This window comes from Anopheles ziemanni, chromosome 2 (assembly GCF_943734765.1).
Source record: "Anopheles ziemanni chromosome 2, idAnoZiCoDA_A2_x.2, whole genome shotgun sequence".
In the NCBI taxonomy this organism is placed as follows: domain Eukaryota; kingdom Metazoa; phylum Arthropoda; class Insecta; order Diptera; family Culicidae; genus Anopheles; species Anopheles ziemanni.
The window spans coordinates 69130477-69155542 of NC_080705.1; the positions used below are offsets into that span (position 1 = coordinate 69130477).

The window sequence follows — 25066 nt, forward strand, 5'->3', positions numbered from 1 at the left end:
TACTTGAATGTCTTACCCGTATCTCTCGATTAGTTAATTCTCACAACGGAATAGAAAGCAATCAGCCCAGGAAATGTTTCAAATATTTATTAGTATTTTTCTCGTTAAAAAAAATACATTCCTAATCACTAATACGTACATTATTTGGGCGATTGAACAAGTTGTGCCTTCTTTACCTAACTTTACCGATTCACGCTGCTGCTTAGCAGAGGCAAGTGTGAATTTATTGTATTATAAGCAATTCCGACAAAGTACTGGCTAAACATATTTACACGAATCCTCATGCTCAACATCCCAACCCATCCCATTCTTTTTACAGGACCGTTACGGCCTATTTGATTACATCGCAGTCGCACTCGCTGTCCAACTTTTCGTAATTCTGATTCATACACTTTTTGATGGTCGCCGTCTTGCGGCGTGCCTGCTCCGGTCAAATGTCTCCCCCGTTTATGGCCACTTCGTCGTCCTCGTCCTGTTCGTCCTCCAGGCTTTGGCCCGGTTCGGGCATCGAATTGTCGACCAGCACGTCCGATAGATTGTCGTACCTGTTGAATAAAACAGTTGCTGATGAGTTTCCCTCGCACATCCATCGACAAACTTTACGCTGAATGGTACTAATTCGCTCGAGTTCAAATCTAATTCTAGCCTCGTAACCAGCATTTACTGTTTACTTACTTGTCCACGTGCTCATCGAAGTGGTTCAGCAGCTCGTCGTCTTTGCCGTGCGGTCGAAACTTGCACACCGTCAACAACCGCAGCAGGGCCAGCCCGATGAGCAGCCCACCGGCCACGTGGCTCAGCCATAATCGGTGGGGCCACACGATCAGCGCAATTCCTAAGGCCACGTACGGAAACGAAAGGTGCCAGCCACCGCAGTACCGACAAATGCTCCAGCATCGGTAGCAACTGGACGAGTAATCGTTGCTGGAGCGAACAGGGAGAATGGAAACGATGGTTAAACGATTTATTTCGTTTGTCTCGCCAATAATGTGGCGACATGCGGGTGAGAATGTATTTATGAGACAGAGCAATTAAATTTCACTCAAGTGTACCGTTCGGCAGCAATACGCCACGTGGGGTTCCGGGGAGGTAAACTCATTACTTATTGCGATATGGAGATTTATTCTAATCCTTCTAACAAACGCATCTAGTAGACACGGGAAGACCAACGTGTTTGTGTTTTGGAAAATTTCATCCCGAATCGTTTTCCATTAGTCCCACAGAACTGTGGCTCTGGATCGGGAGGGTGTCATGTAATTGCTTGTAATTATTTGATTATCGAGCCCAGCCCATTACTGTTAACGACATTGCCGAAACCAGGTTTGGTGTGCGGTACTATTAATCGAATTGTGTACCAGCCCGATTGGTGCCATTTTCATTCCAACTGAAATTGAGGTAACTTATCTCCGACGCTTTGGGATTTATGTTATATGCTATCGAAGCGCAGCCGAATTACTGGATAAGGCGGGTTTGCGTAACGGTAAAATTCAGATATTGTGTCGACAATGTTCCTTAGCCTCCGTACACGCTTCGGAAATTCCCAAAATGCAAGGACTTATCTTGTATATAGTTTGGAAATTCAACCATTATGATGCGAAACATAATTACCAATACACAAAAATTTGTCCCATGTGACTGAATACATTTATTAAACATATAATCAATATGGGAAACATTTATAGTTTTGCAATTCAATTGGATCGGTTTCAGTAACTGTTATAAAGTTAGATCAAGATCAATGGAAAATGTTTTGTTTTATGTGGCACGACATACCCTAGTGGGACAAGGCTCTCCGAAGAGAGTTTGTGTGACCGAAAGACGGTTTATTATAGATCGGTGTGGTCCGCCGTTCGTAATACCGGAGGGTGCCAGGTGCCAGACTCGAGATTCGATCCCACTCCTGTGGTGTGGTGTTTCCTCGCGCTACCGCTGCGCCATGGGCACCCCCAAAATGTTTAGAAAAAAGAATTATTTGTAAATCCAATAGAAGCTAGTATATGATAAGGATTTATCTAATTAATATTGCAGTCCTAATATTTCCTTCGACTACTTTAATTTGTAGTATGCAATTAAAATTTTAAAATTATTGGAAAAACATTGCGTACTCTAATATGCATACACGAAAAAACCCCTTATAATCTAGCATAGGTCCCACGAGTTATGGAATTAATTTGGAGTTTGAAAATCTATTAAACTTGCACTTTTAGTAGCAATTATTTCAAGGGCGAGCAAAACGGAATAGATTTAACGGTCAGAAATTAAATCACGACAGGAAAATGCTGCACAGGAAATCAAATGAAATCATCAAACCGTAAACAATCTGCATGATTCCGTTGCCATGGTTTCAAAGCGAATACGAGCTACACGATCATTATTATAGTTTCCCAAACGTGTACCGGCATGACAAAACAAGTGTGGCCGGGAAAGGACATTCACAAGGAAAACTAATCCTTTAACATCCCATCTGGCCAGATGGGTGGGAAGAAAAACTATTCAACTGTACGTAAGTTTGCTCTGTCTTGGGATTGTTGCCTCAATCTTGCTCCTTCCCGTGATGGTCAGCCGTGGTTGTGGTTCCGTTTGTGACGATTGCAAATTCTCAACCCGCCCAGGGTCTGGTGCCGATGGGCCATTGTTCATCGTTGGGTTTCCCTTTTTCTCCGAATGCGGCCAAGTGTAAACTTGATGGACATCCGACACCGGGCCCAGTCGGTTTCCTGCGGCACATAACAAGGATTAAAGGAATTGCTTATTCCACGAATTCGCGCCAATCGATGTCAGCGGTTCGGGGAGGCATGTAAATTGAATCTTTGTTTGAGAGCCCGGGCCGGCAGAAAGCGATGAAGAATGAAGTATAAATATCCCGCGGAAGGTGCAAGAAATCGCTGCGAGTGATGAATGATTGATTTGAGGAAGCTTTCAAGCTTGATTTCAAAAGCATCTACAGTCAAATTTATTATCCTTAGATATTTAGATTTCTACAAACGAAGGCCATTGCTGTTGAGTACGATTGAAATTTTCAATAATAATTTCTGATGCTGCGGGTGATATTAGACTAAAAAAAAACATTACGAAAAACATTACTGAATGTCTTTTTTATGCAATTCAAACTACACAAGTACTATTTCGATTGTAACAATGAAATAAAATTGCCGTTTGTCGTAGGAAAAGTTTCACAGCCATTAGTAGAGTCTAATTTGAATTAAATAATTTATTTTTTAGCTCCGCTTGTTTGATTTGATTTTAGTCGCTTTTTTAAACTTTTATAATGACTTCAGCCAAAGTAGAGTAAAATGTCATAATTTATTTCGAACTATTTATTTGTTGAAGAATAACCTTCAAGCTAAAATTTAATTCAATTTGAAACCTACTTATTGTCCTGTTCAACAATCTGTTTATCAAAAACAAAAAAAAACTGCTGAAACGTATGTAACAGTACCTAATGTGTTCGGTTTAATATATCATAATACATCAGTGAATATAATAAATTTACATTACACACGCCAATACCATAAACTAAGCCCTTACATTTTGCAACCCTGCTTGCTTGCAATTACAATTGAAAATACGATTTGTAGAACCCGTAGTCCGAGGTTGAGAAGCTGTTGAGTGTGTTCTCATGAAACAAAACACCTTCCTAGAAAAAGGACTTACGTCAGATATTTTACATAAATCCACGAAATATCATTAAGCACTCGAGTGCTTCGCGATCGCGTCAGAACGTCACCGTCGCACCAAAATCGCACAATTTTATATCTCGAAGCGCACTGGAGGATGGCAAGAATTGGAAAAGTATGTCCTGCATGCGTCGTTACATTAACTGACAACTGCCGGAAGTTCTCCCTCACTCTCCCCTCGACCGCACCAACGAACCGCAGACCGTTCGATGGTTTTGACTGCGTTCGCCCTCTTTCGACTGACTGGATTATGATATTTACGACGTTTTCACGGCATGCCACCGTCAGGAAGATGCTGCAAAATGCTTTCTCGGTGCCCCCTTGTCCTGGGACCCTTTTTTTCCCTGCCTCCCCATCCTTCGGGAAACTTTATGCGCCCTCCCGGAAGGTGATAGATTATCTTACCGAAAAACCTCCCAGACTGTTCCCGTCGTTGGGCTGGAAAATGCAAGTCGATGGAGGAGATGATTCAGTACGCGCAGTTCGCAAACGATCAACAGCGAGAGCAGGAGGACGACCGAAACGGGCAAAGTTTTCCCGTGTGCCTTCTTCTGGTGCGACATTTGTTTATGGCAGTCGGCCACATATACACACATACACACGCACACACAACTAGTGCCATCCTGAATGAAGGCATCCTCCACTCCCCCCCCCCAAAATGCCACCAAATGCGCCTTTCGGCAGGCACAGCATAATACACTAAGTGCACATTGTTTATGCAGTTTTACGCCGCGACCGTGACGATGCGATGGGTACGGTAAGCGGGGGATGGGCCCCATGGGGAGGGGGCGGGAATAGAAATCCGTTTTTCGTGGCAAGGACAGCAACAATAAACCTGCCTCGTGTGTGTGTACGTGCATAGCTCCGACGGGAGTTTTTGGGAGGGAATGATTTACGAAAAAGCATCGGGAAAACACGCTTTGGCATGGAATGGATGGGGAAAATACGCACACATGGGTAGCATGCAGGACAGGTGGGGGGAGCCAATAGCACATAGGAGCCTCCCCCTATTGTAACTGCGATGAATGAGTGAGCAGATTTAATGTTATGTTAAATTTACCGGAAGTACACACAACGCTACGCCACAGCGGAAGAAAGTGGCCGTTGTGTTCCGTTGGTGGCGCACGGTAATAACTATTGTTTTCGCTGCACCGAGGAGCTAGGCACCGAGAGTGGGCTGCAGTGCAAACGTGTTCCTGCATTCTGCAACAGCAGGTTGTTGCGTCAGGATAAACGTGTGGTGATAAATGTGGACCGTTTGCGAGAGTTTGCGCCAGCAGCTCGTAACTGCCATTTAAGAGGCGCATCCCGAACGGGCTGACGGAATATTCTACCGATTTAATGGAAACAGGTTCGATGTGAAATATGGCCATGCTGGTATGCGGGGGACGTTTGCAGATGCTTTTTGAACACACGGAAGGATTTTTAATGTTTATTTTCGGGAAACAATCCCATCCTAAATCGAATTGATTTCGAATAGGAAAAAGGTACGGAACGGACAACCAAAGGGTGACGCATCACATTGGGGGAAAGTGCTTCAAACATTTTTCATACCCCGATGAACTAAACACTAGAAGAGGAACCGTCAAGAGCTAATTATAAGTCTCCGGTTCGGTTGTAACCGAAAGACAGGGGGCGGAAAAAACCAACCACCTTTTCACGGTTCGTTGGCCCTGTTCGCCTTGTTAAATCGTTCCAGGATGAAATTAAAAAAAGCACCCACAAACACACACAAAACAAAACCAGAACATCCGGGAAAACTGCTCCATGAAGTGGTGTTCTCTTAGTGTATTTTCTTGCCAACCCCTTTTTCCGTCTCTATATAGATCATCCAGGACGTGGAGACTCGGGGTGTCTGTGTTCGTATGGAAAAAATAAAACTCTTTTTCAAAGAAATCCTTCTTCCGGTTGGAATCTGAGCAAAACCAAAGGAAGACAACCTTTCCCCACCAACCATACCCAATGGGGAGCTATTTTTATAGCAATACACCGCCGCGCGCCAGTAACTTACTTTGTGCACAGCACTATGAACAGTGTGAAGAGCCATTTGATTTCCAGCAAGAATATAACTACGGAAGCAACTCTGAAACGAAACGGAAACAAGAAAAACGGCAAAGTAAGTATGTGTGTGTGATTGTTTTTTAAATGTTTTTTTTTACTTTTGTTTTGAATAACTGGCAAAGGTACCGAAGACGTAAAGCGAGCGGAAAATCTCGAGCGAGATCCTGTCGGCCGCTGAAAATACCGGCGCCGGAAAAATAATGGAAATGAAACGAAACGCTACGAGAGAAGCGTTACAAACACCGTAACGGGTGATCTGGACGAAAGTTTTTTGAAAAACAATTGTAGACAACATGGGCAAGAAAGAACAAAAAACACTTCCGTCCCTCGGGAGAGACAACTTTCGCGGACATCGCGTTTTCGAATTCGCATTTTCCAACGGTTCATACGATGAATCCGCTGGTTGACACAATTTAAGCACCCGGACAGAAAGTTGCCACACGCGGGTGATGCGGTGTGCAATGAATGATGAATTGCATCGGGAAAGTTCCAGTAACTTGACGCGCTTTACCGAATAGCTCCGGGAGACGGACGAGAACCGGGGTTGGTGGCACGTTTGAGCTGTTCGTTTTCACCATCCCGAGCGACCTCCCGGGGGTTCGCTAAGCTGTGCCGGTTTTGGCCGGCAGTCGGCAGCAGGGTCAACTTCATTACGTTGATTACAGCAGCGCGATAGCCGTGTGACCGGGGCAACCTTTGAGTGTGATGAAACTGGTAAACAACAGACGTGCGCAGTTCCTTTTTGCAGTTTTTATTGTTGGCCGTAGTCTTTTGCCGTGGTGGACGGCGAAAAGGTTAGCCAGGTTTAATTGCAGTAGTTGTTGGTACTCGAGTGGTAGATTGCGATGCCAGACTTGGCTAAATGTGCATTTGGATTCACGTGTCGCTCACCTGGATGAACAATTAGTTAATGTTGCGGCGAAGATGGAACGAACGGAGCAAGTATGGGCTTGCCACTACGTCGTTAATCACCTTTGACGAATATTACCAGAAAAAAAATCGTTGTTATAGAGCTATTTGTTCTTTTTAGTAGTAAAAAAAAGGGAAATCTTTCCACAACTTTCTTCTTTATGGCGTAACGGTGACCATCTTTGGGGGTGTCATATATGGTCATATGTGCCCCCGCCCGTTAAAGACTTATACTAGACTTTTTCCGATTTATGTACGTGGATAGGATAGTCAAGTCCTCTCCGTACAGGCGAGGGGTTCGTGGTCTGAATTGAGATTCGAACTCACGCCGGTCAAAGATGGTGAAGCTCCAGCGCACTCATGGGCCGATTTTCTAACCAACGCTACCGCTCGGATGTCGCGGTCAGGCAATTTCTAAAATTAAAAATATTAAAAAAATACTAAAAATCCAGGTAAAATGTAAAAGTAATTAAAAAATCCAAAAAATCAACAGCACACTTTCGATCGCGGACGGGAGTTGAACATCTCTCCTTGACGCTTCGTACAGTAGGCGAACCGGTATTTCCATACGCCTAGCTTTAACTCATTTATGATGCAGTCAAGATGTAATATTTAAAAAATAGTTGAACACAATAACATATTTACGCATTTTTTAATATTTTAATTTTTAATGGAAGTCTGCCACAGCCGAGCGGTAGCGCCGGTTAGAAAATCGACCCACGAGCGCCCTCGACGGCGTGGGTTCGAATCCCAACCGAGACACGGACCCCCACTTGTACGAGAGGCCTGACTGTCAATGTACACAAAGGGAAAAAGTCTTGTAAACCCTTAACCAGGGAGGGTCCCTTGACCAAAAACGGTCGTGTTACGCCAAGCAAAATTTTTAAAGCATGTACCTATTGGAGCAAAAGTATCGGAAAAAATTAACTTGAACTTCACGCATTTGCGGTGAAGGTCGAGCTGTTTATTTAATAAGAAAAATTTGCAAAATTGAACCGTTCTCCGTAACATTCTGCGCATGGGCTTTACATGTGTAACACCATTTAAATTTTGTTTAATCGGAACCTTACGAAATTTGGATGATACTGACGACGCAAGCAATCAGTTCACTAATAAATCAATTAGATCTAGCGCACCATAGTATCTTCTCCGCAGTTATCTAAATGGCTTCGATGAATAGTGCTCATCTGTATGAACTGGTGGTGGTTTGTGATTCTGCTCAATATTAGTGACTCCTAATTGACCGTATCCACTCATATCGAAGAGTGCACATGAGATCGTGTTAAAACTAGCTTCCATTGCCATAATCGTTCGGACAGCTTTCCTGGAAGTAATTGAAATGCATTAAAGTGCTCTTAAACCTCCCATATCGAAACGGCATCATCAACACTGCTGGGAGTTCGGTGGCAGTAGTCAGCAGTTCGGTTGGGCGCCTTATTAACTGAAAATCAGTGACTTGCTTTTCCACTACAATTGGTGCGCAATGGTTGGTTGGTTGGGTTGTACAGAATTATCAGACAACCAGCCGTGCCGAGACTTCCTCTCTACTCGTTATCAAACGGAAGTAGTGTGAGCTGCAACAGTACCGGGGATTAGCACAAACCGGAACCGGGAGTTTGGGAAAACGGAGGGGGGTTCGAAGCTCGAGAAAACAATTACTTCACCATCACCAACCTGCAACCACTTTCCCCGGGACTGTTGTGTAGCTGCTGTGTCGCTCCGATTCCATTCTGGCCGAAAAGCAATTACAACGTCGACCAAATTCCGGCTTCTAAACTGCACCACCGGACAGACATTCTTGGGATGGGGCTATCGCAGTTCGGGGCAGCCTCTTTTGGCCTTACCGAAAAACTTGCCCCAGCAGGGTAGAAAGAGGGACAGTTCCGTTTAATACCGGTACGGTGGTGTGTTTGTAGTTCGGAAGCGCCTAAAAATGCACCTGTGGTCATATGCCTCCTACGGATAAGATAAACTCCACTACGGTTGATCCTACCCCGTTGATCCTGGTCGGGTGGACTAAATTCCAGGGCGCTTTTCTCATCGCTTCAGTTCACCCTACCGACAAAGGAACTGAACTCGGCACCTTTTGGAACTTACATAATGTAAACACCTGCAGTGTATCCGTGGACCATTATGTCGATGCCGATCCCGCTGACCACTGAAAAAGAGAGAAAGGAGAAAAAGAAACGTTTATTTATGCGACGATATGAGAGCTAGTCAAAAGAATTGTGCTGGCAAAATCGATATCGGATCGGATGCTAATGCTGACTGATCGTTAGAGGTTCGAGAGTATGTTATATATTTTAGAAATAATGCACTGGAAAAAGAAACTGTACACTCCCCTACAACGCCTCTTCAATTTTCCCCCTCAAGTAGCTTCCACATCCGGTTGTTCAAAAATTGAATCGAAAATCAACTTTCACGTCTTAGCGCCACGAAACGTGCTCTCTTCTCCCACGCCGGGAATGGGAAGGAGGAACGCTCAAACTTGTGCAAAGCAAGAAAAAAAAGGTAAGGAGAAAAGAAAAACCACTGGCAACCACTGCCGGGGGAAAGTGCACGGCCAGACGTCTCGCACGTACACGTAATTGGAACTTTTCATTGCTACAAATTGATCGTCCGGTCCGGTGAGTTCGTGGATGTTGAATGCGATTGTTGAAAGCTGGCCTCCCTTCCGTCCGGGAGTTCTTTTTAGTGCAGTTTGGGACGATCCGGTGGCCGCTTTCCACCCTCCACGGGGTAGTTTTTCCGGGCGGGGTGGGGGTGTTTTTTTTGTTTGGCTCCATTTTTCGAAATTTTTACAACATACCATTTTATCTTCGCCGCAAGTGTAACGGCAAGTGCGTGTTTCCGACCCAGCATACATACACACACATATATACGGACAAATGGATTAAGTTCTGTGTGAAAAGCAAATAATGCCTAATGGATGTTATTTTTCCTTCTGCTTTATTTTTCCTCCTGAATGCTGCATCTCGGAAATGCCCAAAAGGAAATCCCTTCTGAACAAAGGATCAGCCCAAACAAACATCGCAAAATGGGAAAACGGGTCAAACAAACCGGAAAAAAAAATCCTGGAGTAACGATTACCCACCCAAGGATCTCTTCATTGTGATTAATTGTTGCAACTTGCTACACTGTTTGTCCCACCGTCAGCACATTGTAGTATTTAATGCACAAATTAATGTCGCACAGAGTTTTGTTCGCACCATTTCCGATGTTCCACAAACCGGGAATGTGCATCATCAAATTAGAAATATGCCATCCACACCGGCACCTAATCCTCCACGGGAAGCACCAAGTTTGTGCTTTTCCGACTACTTTCTTCAGCTTCCGTTCCCTTGCACGGTGCATCTTCACTGCAGCGTAATTAAGTTTTGACGCGCTGCAATTTAGACCAGATTTCCTCGTGCTGTCCGTCTGCCAGTTTCTTGCGAAGCTGAAATTAACGTTCTTTCGTGCGATTTTCCTCAACTCCCCCTAACCCGCCGACCGAAAGGATCGCTTACGCGCCATTCCTAGGAAACAATTTCACTCACCCGCCACCGCCGGGAACACACCGTGATCGTCGCCCCCCTTCTTCCCCCTCCGGCCACTCCGTTGGGTGAAAATTCCATGTTGCATCGGAGTTCGAGATGCAGCTTGAACAATTCCGCTCATCGGAATGCAACGAATGTTAAATGTCAGCAAAAGCTTCAAACCTCCCCTGGGGGGAAGGGCGGGAGACCGCGAACGGAGCGATGTGAAGGATATTCCAGTGTTTCTCCGAAACATTTCGTTTGATCGTGGATATCTACCACCACCCCGCGGTTCCTCCGGCGCCGTTCGTTTGGGGTCCCGTTAAATGTTTCATATTCCGGTGCTGCTTGGGCGACCCCTACAGGAACACATTTTGACATCACCTTTAAATTATCTTTCTCCATCTCTCCATCCGCCCAACTTCACGTTCGCCTCCTTCGTGTACAAATCCGCGCGAATAATGCGGTAGGAAGGATGTTCACTGAAATAATTCCCCCCCGGAATCGTCGTGTCTGGCACAGGATCTGGCACGACTCCAAAGTGGCAAACATTCGGAAAGATTTACGACAGGTCTGCCACAGGCCGTTGAGAATTAGAGTACATATTCACGTGGATTTAAAAAAAAAGACATGTCTTGAATCGAAACGTTAGTTAAGAATAGTCCATAAAATTAATATAAAATGTACCGGGAAGGTTGGAAAATTTGAGTGGAAATAAAATTAATCAAACAAGTACAACACAACATTCTGGTCGAAATAAAAAAGGAAATTTTACAAAAACTTTTTTAAAAGTTGCTCTTAAAGAGTCGTCAAAGCTATCGATTTTAGCGGTTTACAATATTTCATAATAATTTCCCTTCGGTTTTAAAGGGGCACAGCATAACTTTGTATCATAACATTTTCAGATTAATCAGGAAACGTCGTTCCTTTTTTCGATCTGTTTAATAGTGGTTCATACGTTGAAAGATATTCAACATGTTATCAAAGAACCCATCTCAGGAAAATACTTTTGTTGTTCTTAATTCTAGAACATTTTCCATTTTCTTAATCTGTGCAGAGATGCTAATTTAATTAATTTTCTACCCAATTTCACTCAGGTCGTTCACTTCATTAAATAGTTTTGATTAAATTTACGAATGCGGAAGGTTTTTTTTCTGGTAAGTAGCAGATATGAAACTTTCGCATACATTACTATAGATCATGCGTTCGTGTCAGCAAAGCATTTCGCTGCCTGCCTGCATTGGGCTGTTTGGCGTGCATGGTTCTCGACTGCGCCGTCGTCGTCGTCGTCGTCGTCATCAACGAGATGTGGCACACGGAACCGACCGGAACAGTGTCACATGTCAACGTTTCACTTAAATCACTTAAACACATGCCATACGCGCCCCCAAAGCACCCACGTGGGGCATCATCACGATCGTCATCAGTCAGTGTGCAATGGAGAGGTTTAACATTATCTCAATCTCAATTCCCCAGCCGCGTTCCCGGCAAAATGGGGAAGGTATTGCGGCCACGGCGGGTGGCCGGTTGATATTTATATGGAAAACGAGGCAGCATGTACATTTTTGCGTTTCCCTTTGCGACTGTAGCCCGAGTTTGGCCACCGGAAGGTCGGATCAAACAACTGAGAAGGAGGAGGGGAGAGTGGGGGAGATGATGAAACACAAAAGCATAACGATTTTTATTTTCGGCCAGGATTTTTCGGTCCTTCCAGCCCCTGCCCCGCGTAGGCATAACCATAAATCAACGGATTTGTTGACTACACTTTCCGGGGAGGGCGTCGTGATTTGCGCACGATTCGGAGGAAAGGATCCGAAGTAGTCTGGGTGCCCCTCTGGCACTCTCTATTTTGCGGGGAAATAAAAGGAAAATAAAAACACAAACTTTGATGACACACAAACACACCAGAGCTTTGCCGGCCACGCGAAGGCTCGGCGGCGAGCACGCGCTTCCAAAGGCGATCGGAGAATAGGGGATGATTTATCTGTGGCACCCGCCACCCGGGTGTTGGCCGGCGAGGAACCGGCGACGGGTAGCAGTCGGGTATTTCAACACTTTGCACTGGAATGCACCTCAGTGACAGCATACGCTTCAAACTGTGCACCCGCCGTTTGATGCTGCCGATGTTGGCGAATAACAAAGCATATTAGTTGTTTGATCGGACCACCGTGGGTGGGGTGGGGTAGGAGATGAAGCCGGAGACAAACACAAACACAAACACAGCACACACTCACGCACCAACCCACCTACCCATCGAGCTTCTAGTTGAAAATCGGTGTGCAGAAATGCATCATCATCAGTGGAAAAGGCTATTCGTTGCAGCATTGCGTTGCGGCTATTTCTGCTGCAACTGTTAATAAACAATCACACACACAAACATGAACTACGTCTCGAGTCTCGAGGTGCCGAGGGTCTGCTCCTTCTTCCACGCTGCCGGTGACACATGTTGGCACATAAATAACAACGGGGCTCCACAGCGGGCCCAACACCCGGCAACGAAGAAGCGTCCACCGCAGTGATGATACCTTTCGCACACATTTGTTCGATAAATCAATAGGTTTGCCGGTTCGTCGATGCCACCAACCGCTCTCCTGCGGCCGCATCGAGGTGGATGAAGGCCCTCCAGGTCGTTGCTATGCTAGTGACACACTTTATTCCGCCCGATTTAGCGCTCATTGAATGTTTACTATTACTCTGGTTAAATCACAATCCTCCTTGGGTTGGACAGGTGGGGAAGGAGATTCCGTTAGCAAGACGGGTAGCGAGCGGGACGGAGCATGGTGGGGTACTTGGGAAATTTGTGCCCAACATGTTCGTAACAAGACGTTGTAAACGCTCGTGACATGCATTCTTGGCTGGTTACGGTGCCTTGCGGTATTGTTGTCTCAGTTGACTTGCCGGTTAACGATTTATTATGGGAACAAACGTTTAGAAAACAAGTTATCATACCAATCGCTAAAGAAGTGAAACTGAAAATTACTAGCGTAAAGCAGGGGTCGGCAAAGTCCGGCCCGCCAACTGATTTTATCCGGCCCGTAAGAAAATTTCAGTGGTTCATTAAAAAAATCCATCTCAATTTTTATCGGATTTGTCAGGTTTGTTTTCTTGGCAAACATGAAGATTAAAATTGTTCAACGAGGTGTTCCTTTTATATGTTGGGATCCAAAATCAAAATTTAGAAAAACCAAGTATGAACATGTTTTAAAAAGTCTTATACTAAAATTTCAAATATTTTATATTTTATCACTTTTTATATAACTTTATTATTTAGAAAGGTGATACTCCATTGAAAAGGTTACTACTTTGAAAAAAATCAGTCATCGTTTAAGGTATCCGGCCCGCGGTTTCAGTTTCGTTTTAATCATCTGGCCCTTTAGGGAAATGTATGCCGACCTCTGCCGTAAAGTAATCTATTGCTGAAGCCCGCATTTGTTGAGGATGAACTTGTCACTGAATTGAAAGCATTAATTAAATTTGTGTTATCATCGGTACATAGGAGAAGCCACCGATGACCGAGGAAAAATGTCCAGTAAGGCCCGAGGCATTCTTTGTAGGACTAAAGGAGGGAAAGGATTTCATATCAAGTTCCTTACAATTACACAGACTCAATGTCAAAAAATAATGTTTGAACAGTGATCTTTTAAAGCCATTATACGTGTATCATTGCGCCTTCCGGTTACGGCACTGGGGCACTCCCCTTCCTCGGCGTCGTGAGTTCGAATCCCATCCGACACCGGACCCAAGGCAGTCGTCGTTACGTCAAAGAATAAGATACTTCTTCTTCTTCTTCTTCTTCTTGGGGTAAACGATCTTGTGTTGGTCATGCCTGCCCGTTAAGGGCTTACGAGACTTCTACCCTATGTGTATGTGTACGTGGTCTCGGTTGGGATTCGAACCCACGTGGTCGCCGCTCAGCTGCGGTAGAAGAAGCAACTGCATGTATAATTAATGTGTCAATCCTTTGAACAGAGGAGATATTAGGTGCATTTCATATTTTCATAATGAATAACACCCTCTCATCTAGCGTGTAAGATACAATGTAAAACTGAATGAAAAGATGCAACGAGCAAAGGGACTCTTAAGCAACAAACTCTTAATTTCACTAAGCCACGATTGCACAGAGAGGCGGTGGGACAATCTCATAATTACAGGGTCGAGTGTGCGTGTGTGTGTCTGCGCGTGTGATTACAATATAATATACTTACAATCCGTACCGTGTTTTTCCCAAAAGACAGGTCCTAACGAATCGCGAAACCTGTGCTCATTATAGTGATGAAACGAAAGAGTTGAATAATGGCTTCCGTTATCCAACATCTAATAAGGTGTTTCCTGCTGCTTAAGCCCCAACTCTTAGTGCACACTCAGCCACCACCAACATGTTAAGAAATAAATGGGAAATTAAAACCACTCAGCGCGCACGGCACCTTCACGAGGCGACCACGAAAAAAAAACGCCCATGGAAAGCTCTCTTGGTTGGCTTGAAAATGTCGCCGAAACCTGGTGGGGAAAGGCAATAGAGGTAGAGCCATTATTTTTCAAACCCTAGAAACCGACCTGAAAGGTGCTGGTTATCATCCTGGCCCCATATGTGAGTGCGTCCGAGCGGGGGTTAAGCTTTGCAAAGCGGGTTTATCCACTACTCTGCGCCCTAACTTACGAAACCACCCAGGACGACGGCCACCCCCGCGGGGAATGTGGTTAGGTTGGCATTTTTAGTTTTTGTTTTTGTCGCGTTCGTGCGTTCGGTGCCCTTTGCATACATTTTTAATTTTGAAGTGCATACATAATTTCCGGCACCGGGATCTACCACCTTCCTCCATCCTGCCCAGCATGTGCACGCGGGAAACAGAAGTGGAAGAAAAAACGAGCTAAGGACACTGTGGGAAATAAAGTATCCTTAAGAAACGCTACGAACCATACGAACGGCACGAGTTGACTCGCTGTTTGTTGTATTTGTTTGACTTGTTTCCGTCTCCGTGGGTTCGCTTTCATGGCTGCCCGTCGTCGGCTCTTGAGATGCGCACCGGTGTCGAGTCCTTTTGCCAGCTGAACCCCACCACCTCGATGATGCAGCCGTTCTTTTTCATATTTTCCATGGAAAAGATGAAAGCGCCAGCACCTTCCACACGAGGCGGGAAAACTGATTACATCCTAACGATATGGGAATTTCTTACAGACGGTCCAACGGAAAGCGTCTCGCCGGATGAGATGCACTTGTTTCTCCGGTGCGCCAAATGCTTCATATTAGTCTCGTACGTAACGGACGTACACCAAAGCACGGACAGACCGTGCTATCACGGTCATAAACGAGGCCGGAGTTTGTTTTTGAACGATGAAGAGCTGGTGGCGGTGCGGCGGGTGTTTGTTCACCGCGTGCCCTTCAAATTATAAACATTTCTAAAACTTTTGACGATGAGATGAGTTTTAATATTGACGATGAGATGAGTTTTAATATTACTCTTTCCGTTTTCATTTTGCATTTACGAAGAAGATTCAAAACGCGCAACAACTATAAGTTAATTACAAACACAAACATGTTTCTATTACCTTATATGAAGAGGTGCGCTGTAAAAAATAAATTGAATTTCGACGGACTTGAAAAGCCAACTAATCGATACAAGTTTACGAAACGAACTATCAACTGTCGGGTTTCGATTGAAAAGGAAAGAATGGAGCCGTACCGGCTCCACTAACGATGTTACAACTTTTATCTCCCCTCACATAATCCAATTCAGGGTAAGAGTCCGGGCCATAAATGGTAGCAGACGGGAAGCCGTGAAAACACTGCACCCGCTGTCGGCCGCTTATCCACTTCTTTTCTACAGTTCGGGATTGGTCAATGGGTGCTACGGCAGTGTCCTCGCCGCTCCGGTTTTGACATCCGTTGCGGTTTCCATTATCACCGGTAACGGTTTGAGATACTAAAAATTACCACCCACACCCTAGGGTCGGATGGGAAAACTTATCCGAAGCCGAAAAAAGGGAAGAGCATCGAGTGGGAAAATTAGATACCGGTGGCTTTATTAACAACGTTTCACACCATCGAGTGATTGATTAACTTTGCAACCTTAGTAGACGGCAAACCCCGAGAAACCTCCCTCGGTTGAACGGCGACGACAGACAAGGGACAGTTTTCATCCACCTCCTAATGCCCGGAATGGCCGCACCGTGAAACTTTTGCATGCTGTCCCTGGGCGCGCATTTTCCTCCGCCGGTACACGGACGGGCACCGTTTGATACAATTTGTTATCAACACTTACAGGACCGTCGCTTGCGCAATCTGGGTCCCCGATTGTGGACGATGCGCAATCTGTGCCCGGACCGTCACACGGGGATCCCGTCGTGAACGAAGAAGTATCGAAACTTGCGCTCCTTTAAGTAGACTAATTTCATTTGTTTCGATTGAGAACGATGGTGGTGTTTTGGGGTGATGGTGGTTGATGGTCTTGCTTCAAGTTTCAAATTTATGTCCCTCCCGGGTGTCAGCAACTATTTTCAAGCCGGACTACCAACGACCGATGCGATACGAATTGGTACTTTCTGGCGAAGGATCCACAACTTTTAGTCAACTGCAAATATTTTCACACTTTGAGAAACGTCGCCATAGCCTGAACAGAATGACAAAACATTGCAAGACATTTACCTTCCAAGTTAACGGAAAGAACAAGAGACTCCTGTTTGTTAATTTGACGATCATTGCTAAAATAAACAACTTTTCATCAGGCCAATATGCTGATCGAGCTCTTTGCCTTTTCTGCGATCGTTTACTGATGCTTATAGTTGAGCAGTAGCCTCACATCTACCCTTGCCATCTTCTTGCGAAAAGCTAAAACGGAAAACATAAAATTATTCAGTTAAACGATAAGATTTCGACAAAAATATTCATTCCGATACAATCACGTATTGGATCAATCACTAATATGGTTAAAAATAGCACCTGGCAAAGCATGTTAGACAAAAAAAAATTAAACCCAGTCTTAGACGGGATTCGAACCCACTCCTCATCAGGACGGTGTGCAAGTACTCGTTGTGTCGTTATCCATCGCTAGAACTAAAATGCCTTGAACAGACTATATATATGAAAACATCGTGTGTGTCATTCGGCAGTCGGCTGGCCTCGTGGTTAAAAGGTACAGTTACCGCTTTACTACCCGTAATAGGGCATAGAGACTATTGCTGCGCGTGTAAAGTAGTATATGTGATGTCCTTTTGAACCCGAGGTCCAGTACCCATCACCGTCCTCCCACTACACCTCCTCTCTTCCAGATCTCTCTAGGCCTTTCCTGATCTATGTTGAAGGAGGGTGTACGCAAGTAATAGGTACGTGTGTTGAGGTGTTTGTTGTTGCTGCTGTGCCAAATGAGAGAGGGGGAGTAGTGGGGCCAGTATTTGACGTGTGATGGGCTGAGCCCAGGGGGGGCTTTCGGCTTGCCTTTTTGCCACCGTCCCATTCAACAACCCAGGTGTGTCCACAAGTAAGACATTCCGGCGAATGCAGAAGCAATTTGTTTACACTTTTGCAACAACTTCACAGTGAAATTTGTGATTTTTTTTATCCTAAATTGCTACGTACGCCACTCTCCAATCGATTGGGATAACAGCAATCAAAATCTAACGCGTCAGTCACCGGACGTTCCCAAATCGACGATAGGGCTGGTCTGTGACCTTTCTCTCAGGACCTTCAAGTGTTTTACAGCCACATTGTTCGGACCACAGCAATCATAATGAACACACAACGCCGAGTAGCGTAAAACTTTGCCCAGGCCTCGTCTCGAGGGAAGACTCGGGGAGCAAACAGAATCGCACTGCACAAATTGCGTCTATTTACCTCGCTCCGTTTCATGTCATCGGCAGCGGATGTCATTTACTTGACAAATACCATCCGTTCTGTCGATTGACCTTTTCTCCGTTCGGTGGCTTCTCAACGGCGCGGCGATCCCATCCTCGATGCCATGTGTCCCCGAGTCGGAACAGGCACACGCTGGTGAACCCCGGCCGGTTGGTAATTTGCCGATTTGACGCTCATCGCTTATCGCCATCACCATTCGAAGGGCGATAAATTCTAATCCCAACGTGGAACGACATGGCAGAGCCCTTCGATCATCTGTCACTGAATGATTGCAGTGCGGAAGCTTTAAAATTGCACACGATCGTAGCACACCTTCAAGCAGGATGGAATCTACACCCACGACGATGTGTTCAGCGGGTTCAGGGCAAACCGCTCTTATGTCTTATTATTTGCTTGTTAATCGGTCCGGGTCGAAAGTGTCAGCTTAGCTCCATCGCCGGTACCAAGGGCGGCGAGGTCAATGTCGACGATGGGCGTGTGCTTTCCAGCGTAAAATATACATCATGCTTGTCCTCACCTACGCTCAAAAACCCCCTCACCTAGCTACAAAAAACGTGCCAAAAGTGGCACGTGCATGGTTTATTCCCTAAGTGGCCCTACCTTTGCAAAACAAACAGTTTGTTGCACCTGCGATTTATGATTCCCAAGAGAATGGCCGTGGGGTTTTAGAAGCACAAGCTAAAACGTCTGTCTAGCTGCTCATCAACTCCCCTCCCACGGGGAAGAGAGCATTTTTAATACGAGGTTAAACATTTGCACTTCATTCATCTTCACCCGCTTGCTCGGATGAATAAAAAAAAAACTCCGATTTTAATTGCATCATAAATTGTACAAAAAATCTCTCGTGCATCGGATCGGATTAAACGTCGGTTCTGTAATCCGCACCCCGCACCGTCTCCGGCGACCGTTCGGTGCTAGAAGTTATTACAGCCAGCACAAGCTCGGCGGCTCCTGCAGTCGTAAATAATGTTCTGATTTATCGCCCGGGTTTGCCCAACGACCCGTAACCGGCCCGTTGCTCCCTGGCAGAAAAAGCCTGCACCGAAAAGGCGACTGATCGGGCGATTAACTTCATGCATCGGTCGGTTTTTAGTTTTGGTGCCAAAATAATTGAAAAATGCGTCTCGAAACGTTCGAAACCGTCGAGTGCGGAAACCCACAGGAGAGGCGGGTATGAAGGGCCCCCGAAAAAAGTAAACCGGTCGGAAAATCGTTTCATACGCTCCTTCGCACTAAACTGTTTCATTATAAACGGTTGAACAAATCATTTGTTTTATATTAACATATCTATAAACGACCAGTTTTAATTAAATGTTCACGGTGTTAAAAGTGATGCATTATTTTTACGGCATACATGAAACGGGCTGAAATGTGCTGGCCCAGTTCCAACACAATGTGGTGCCTTAGAAGCTTTTCACCAAACACGCTTTCGAAACGGGCCTTTGAAGAAATGTCCTCCCATTCGTCGTCTGGTGACATAAACGTGCTTTCGATTTGCGCTCCGTACCATCCATAGACACTCGAAACTATCGTAGCATAAAACGGATAATATGTCCACCGGATGCTTTTTCATCTGCCCTTCCTTCCCTTCCCTTCCCTCCGCCATTGCTCTTGGTTGTAAAGGAAGTGTGTTGCGGTGTCGGAATTAATATTTGGTACGGCCTACAACACAACAAAGCGCATGTTTGCTCGTGCCGCACGAAAATGGCCTCCCAAGAAACATCGCCTGAGCGTTTCGATACGGAGGAAGATGACGATGATGATGATGATGATGATGATGCCCGCTCTCGAGTGGGCTTTTGATGTGCCGGCAACATGAGCTCGATTGGAAGCATACCGTGGCGTGATCTATCAATCAATACGTAGGCGATGTGTGTGCACGAGCGGGCTTCACATCCAGAATCCTTGCAAGTCCTACTCCTCCTCGACCGAAATATTCTCAGGGCTTGCTTTGGTTTTTGATGTTTCTTGCTTTGAATATACGCATCCTCGTATGTAATGACTCTTTGACAATGTTGTCTCTCGCTAGCGTAGTAATGTAGGCGCCATGGATCCTCCCAGCTCAAAACCGCCATTAAAGAGCATTAGTCAAAAGCCTGTACTTCACTGCTTTCTCGAGCTCGTGCAAAAGCAGAGGCATTTCTCTTGAACATCTGTGCGGTTACACCTGAAATTGTTTGCAAGAAGAAAAAAGGTTGTCATTGTAAAACCAAATCATAAAGCATTTATGCAAGCAACCATTCGAACTTTTGTAACGCTCCGTGAAACTAATGGTCAAAGTTACACCATTTTACCGCCGCCAGATAACGTGTTTGTCGAAGGAATAATCACTGAAACCATTATCAAATTTATCACCAACGGCACGCTGTTAAGCCTCTTGAAATGTCACTCAAAGTGCTTCCGTTCGTGCAGAATGTCGAAAGGCGCGAAGCCATAGTACAAAAAAAAACCAGCATCGAACTGGCTCAAAGTCCACTTCATTTCACAGGCAGACCCCGCCGACTGATGGAATGGCAAAAAAAAGCTTTGAAGGAATCCCATACCGGACCAAATCACCCGCACGGAAATCCACCACAAAACAACAAGCCTGATGTGCTCCATCTTCCGTCCATCAGCGGGGATTAGAAGTTTTTGCCTCGGAAAGCGATAAATAACTTTGACGACTCTGGCCGCGCTGACATGCACTCGCATTCGGGACGCTCCTCTAGAGAGCTGATCATCTATGGGTAGGTGGGTGTTTCTATTGATTTTTTTTTTTGCGCTCGGATCGTCTTTTTTCGCTGCTCCATTGCTAGCCATATTTTACCGTCTAATGAACACACCGGCTAACGAAGCCACCACAAAGCACGGAGGTACATTACCGCCTTCCGGGAGGTTCGAATTTTTAATGCTCATCCGTTAAGCAGCCAAACTTTGTCGCCGGTATCGAAACCTGATGAGAGAAGAGCTGACCCGAGCTGAGGCGGGAGTGCAAACATCGCCACAAAACCAACGCGTCGAGCATGCCATAAATTCCGGGCCCAATTACGGGGCTGCTTGCCGGTCACAATTCTCCCTCATCACTAGGGCTCGGGCCTGTTGGGGATAACCGTGTTGGCCAAGGGAAAATTGCATCCAGGTAATGTTTGCTATCTCCTTTTTCCATGGTTTTATTTCTGTCGTCCTTCAGGTGGACGTTGGTCGCAACCGGTTGGTATTTATTCCTGTGTTCAGGAAGAAAAAAAATATTAGTGAACAGATAAAAACGAGTATCACTGTCCGATATCGCTTTGTAGAAGCGAAAAATATAGGGTTCAAAAAAGAGCGTTACCATGCAACGGGAAGCGCAGCATTCCCGGGTGCCACAATAGAAGTTCGTTAAAAGTTTGCACGGTGCAAGGATACGGAATCCGCGTTGTGCTGCAGAAATAGTACTTCTCATTCTGTTTGCCAAAAACATGCTGCTCAAGGATAGTTGGTCCAAGTTGAGCTGGGAGTCTGGTGTAAAAATCTTTCCTTTTCGTTTTTTTTCCCCCACAAGCCGTATAATAGCATAAAGAGCCCGACTCTTCGCACCAGTGTTTTTAGCATGTTTTATGTAAAGTTCTAATTGCTCACAACCTTGTTAGTAATACACACCAGAGTGAATACATCTAATGCCACTTCAGTCGTACAAAACGTTCGCGTGATAGAAATTCATCTCTTCAATCCTATCTTCACATTTGAGCGGAAAGTGTCTGACGCATGGTAACTTTAAGCTAAAAATATGAACACTTTTGACATGATGTTGAAATAAAGCGTTCGTATACACTCCCTGAGGCGTGGATTCGATTAACAATAAAGCCCAACTCAGCCACCTTGTAAGATCAAACTTATTACTAACAACGTACTGTGGAAAAGCTTACAACAACCATAATCTTAAAGCTAATCATTACGTAAGGAAAGCAAAATAAACGAAAAAGTTTCCAGAAAGACATGAGCGCTAACTCTTATTATTACAATAATATACAACAATCGGCGGCATCGGTTCGAATCCCATCCAGAGCTCTGTGATCTTGTTTATTATTGAAGTACGGGTAGAAATTATTGAATCAATAATTATATCGATGCGGTCGTTATGTCACAGAAAAAAAAACAATCACAATGGCGCCAATCGAACCAAGGCTTTTGGATGCTAATAAACCACTGGCGTCGTAGGTTCGAATCCCAACAAATACGAAAGGCTTGTGACATCAAACTTTTTACATTAAAATTTTGAGTGAAAATTCTCATATATAGCGTGATGTAAAGGCAAATGTTACGTCAGGAAAGAAAAAAAAAGCTAAATCTACTGTAGAACACGAGTGAAAACTCCAATACAACCCCCGGCGGCGTGGGTTCGAATCCCAACAAAGACCAAAGGCCTATGACTCAACACTTTTTAATATCGATGGATTTATGCGAAACCTACAAGCAAGCATGGTCTAAATGTGATTACTAATTGTAAAATGCCAAATAACTTCTCTAGTCTAATAAAACTCTAGTCTAATTTCGCCTACACCATGTACAACATTAGGTAGCTCGGATTGTAAAAGGGACATTATCCACTTAAATTAGCTAAACATCTTTCCAACGCTACGTTATAATCGCAAACCATCACTCGGTAGCCTCAAACAGAATGAAATCAACACGCTTGGCTTGGCAATAACAATGTCTTCGGAATTAGTGCGAGCAAAAGTCGGATCATCGAAAGAAAAGCACCACTGATGAGAAAACAGCACCAGTGCCGAATGATAATCCACTGATTCTGACTATCCGCCGTCCCCTGCTAGCTGTTAACTAGCGGCTTAAGATCATAAGCTTCCGATTTATTCAAAATCGGATTGAACGCAAGCAACGAAAAGCGTAGGGTAAAACAGCGCACACACACACACACACGCACAAACCATGTCAGTCTTAAAGGAACCTCTAAGGAGCGATCTGCGTTCCGCCTATTCGTATTTTGCGGGCCCCCACAGGAGCGGTCCGGCCGTACTTACCAATCGCCGTCACGACGCCCCAGAGCCGTATCAGTGGCCGAAGACAGTGGCATGGGCCGCCAAATTGACGCCGTCGGTTTCTGCCATCCATGATGCTGCGTGTTCTTCCGTTCCGGTGTCGAAAGCTCCGGCCTACGTTGCGGCACTCCCCGGCGGTAGTGAATGATTTTTCCGAGAACCTCCTCTTCTACTGCTGGCTGACACGAGGCGAAAGTTTGCTGGCGCGCGCTTCGCTGGAGCGTGAAAGTTTGTCGAAGAAAGTTGACGCTGTTGGGCAGATTTGTTTTTTTCGTTTCCGTTGTCCCCCTCTGGTTTCCTCGGCCGTGCCGGCCGGGTGCTATCAGCAACTGTTTGGGGTGTTAACGGATAAAACGCGGTCAACTGGCTGTCGTTAGGCTGCGGTTTACGGCAGGCCGGGCATGCTTTACACTTCACTTCGTAGCACTACCACTCACTTCGCAGTAGGTTGATGGATTTAATTATTCAATAATTCATATCGCACTTACACTATCTGAAACATTCACACGCACTTCCACGGGCGAGGGAACCCTGCACGTGAAAACTCCACTGGGGTAGAGGGCACCAGGGATGAGGGAGGGTCGAGAGAATTTGTTAACAACTTTCGTTTTCAGCCTAGGCAAAGCGGCACCGGGAAAGACGGCAATATTCTGCCTCGTTGGCGCAGAAATTTATGTTTCATTAGTCACAAAACCTCCTCCCCGGTTCGATGGCGGGGCTCGCAGTATGTCATAATGTGAAACATTTTATTGTCCCGTCGCTGGCGGGAAGGAAACCGAGGGTAACGGGATGCGGGGCGGTATCCTTTTGCGCTCCGTTCCGACGCGGTATGTAATTACGCCGTCAATGCGGACAAATTCCAGTCTACGCGCGGGGAAACCGATCGAAATAATCCGTGTGTCGATTGAATGGCTTCTGGTAGCCTTCCGGTCAGACCTCAATCCGGACCCATTTGCTCCTTCGCTACGGCATCCATGTTCCTTAACGTCGGTTGTTTTGTTGATTGGCCCGATCCGAACACATCAAGGTCCCGATCGTCATTTCGATCCCGGTTTGTGTTTGTGTGTGTGTGTGTTTTTTTTATGTCTGCAGGCTGCTCCAGTGGGAAGGGAAAGCGGAAAAATTTCTGATTCGGGAGTGTAGTGCCGAAACCAGTTGTTGTGCCGGTTCAATCTGGAAATGGAATCGAAAGAACAAAAGCGGTAACGTCAGCAGCAATGGGTGGATGCGTGTTTGTGTGTTTGCACGTGGCCCGGGAAAAAGGGTCAACGGAAATTTTAAATTGATCAGATTTTGACAAAGCACCCCTTATCCGCAGGGATATGGCTGCCCCTTCCCCCTAAAAAAAAATCCCCCGGTGGAATAAAAGGCCCTCACCCGAAACGGAACGTTTGTTCCCAAATAAAATCCAAAACACATACAAAATGTCAACCGACAAATGGGCCCACGGAATGGGCGGACAGGAGCGGTGGAGAGCATAGATGGTTGGGCGCTTGATGAGCACTCGGATGACAAATCGATCCGGTGTGTTCTACGTGTTGTCGTTTTTGGTTTTTGTCCTCCGAGCGAAGGGACGGGAAGTTGTTTGTGTCAGATAGAAGAAAAATAACATTTTAACGAGACACCGAGCAGTGCGGAGTAGATAAGAGCCAAAGTGGGTATGAAAGCCTCTGCCACGCGGCGGAAAAACTGCCAGAAAAGCATTTCACAACGGGGGAAAAGTTAAAACAAAACACAAATTTATCCACAAAAAGGCAAACGAAAAGCGGAGAACGGTAAACACAGCACATTCACAGAAGCACCAGGCAACAAATTCCACAATTATGAAGAACTTTATCCGATTTCGGTAGAAAATTAAGCAATTTACACGACTCCATTAGCAGGGTCCCCGGGGGAGGGGGAAATCTCGGGAACCTCCTTTCGACAGAAAGTATGGGAAGCCCCATAATGAAGTTTTCCGACCAGTTGCAAGGGGGTGGCAAAAGCACCAAAAAAGGATGATGGTAACAAAGAAGTCAACCCAACCCCGGCCGAAAA

General features: G+C 45.4%; 1 protein-coding gene across 1 annotated transcript; it reads right to left on the reverse strand.

Annotated features, from left to right (window-relative positions):
* Positions 1-417: 417 nt before the first annotated feature.
* On the reverse strand, positions 418-23102 carry LOC131281763 (uncharacterized). The gene is made up of 5 exons (XM_058311112.1): positions 23012-23102; positions 8745-8805; positions 5689-5760; positions 676-924; positions 418-545 (listed from the first exon to the last, which is right to left on the reverse strand). The coding sequence occupies exons 1-5, from the start codon at positions 23100-23102 to the stop codon at positions 431-433; spliced, it is 588 nt and encodes a 195-aa protein (XP_058167095.1). The 3' UTR covers positions 418-430.
* Positions 23103-25066: the final 1964 nt, after the last annotated feature.

What these genes read in the sequence shown, in the direction of transcription:
- LOC131281763 (XM_058311112.1), bottom strand. Translation starts at nt 23,102, where the DNA reads ATGGATGGCAGAAACCGACGGCGTCAATTTGGCGGCCCATGCCACTGT. An exon ending in ACTGCAGGTGTTTACATTAT is followed by an intron (nt 5,761 to 8,744) that starts GTAAGTTCCAAA and finishes GTTTCGTTTCAG; the next exon opens with AGTTGCTTCCGTAGTTATAT. An exon ending in TTCGATGAGCACGTGGACAA is followed by an intron (nt 546 to 675) that starts GTAAGTAAACAG and finishes TTTATTCAACAG; the next exon opens with GTACGACAATCTATCGGACG.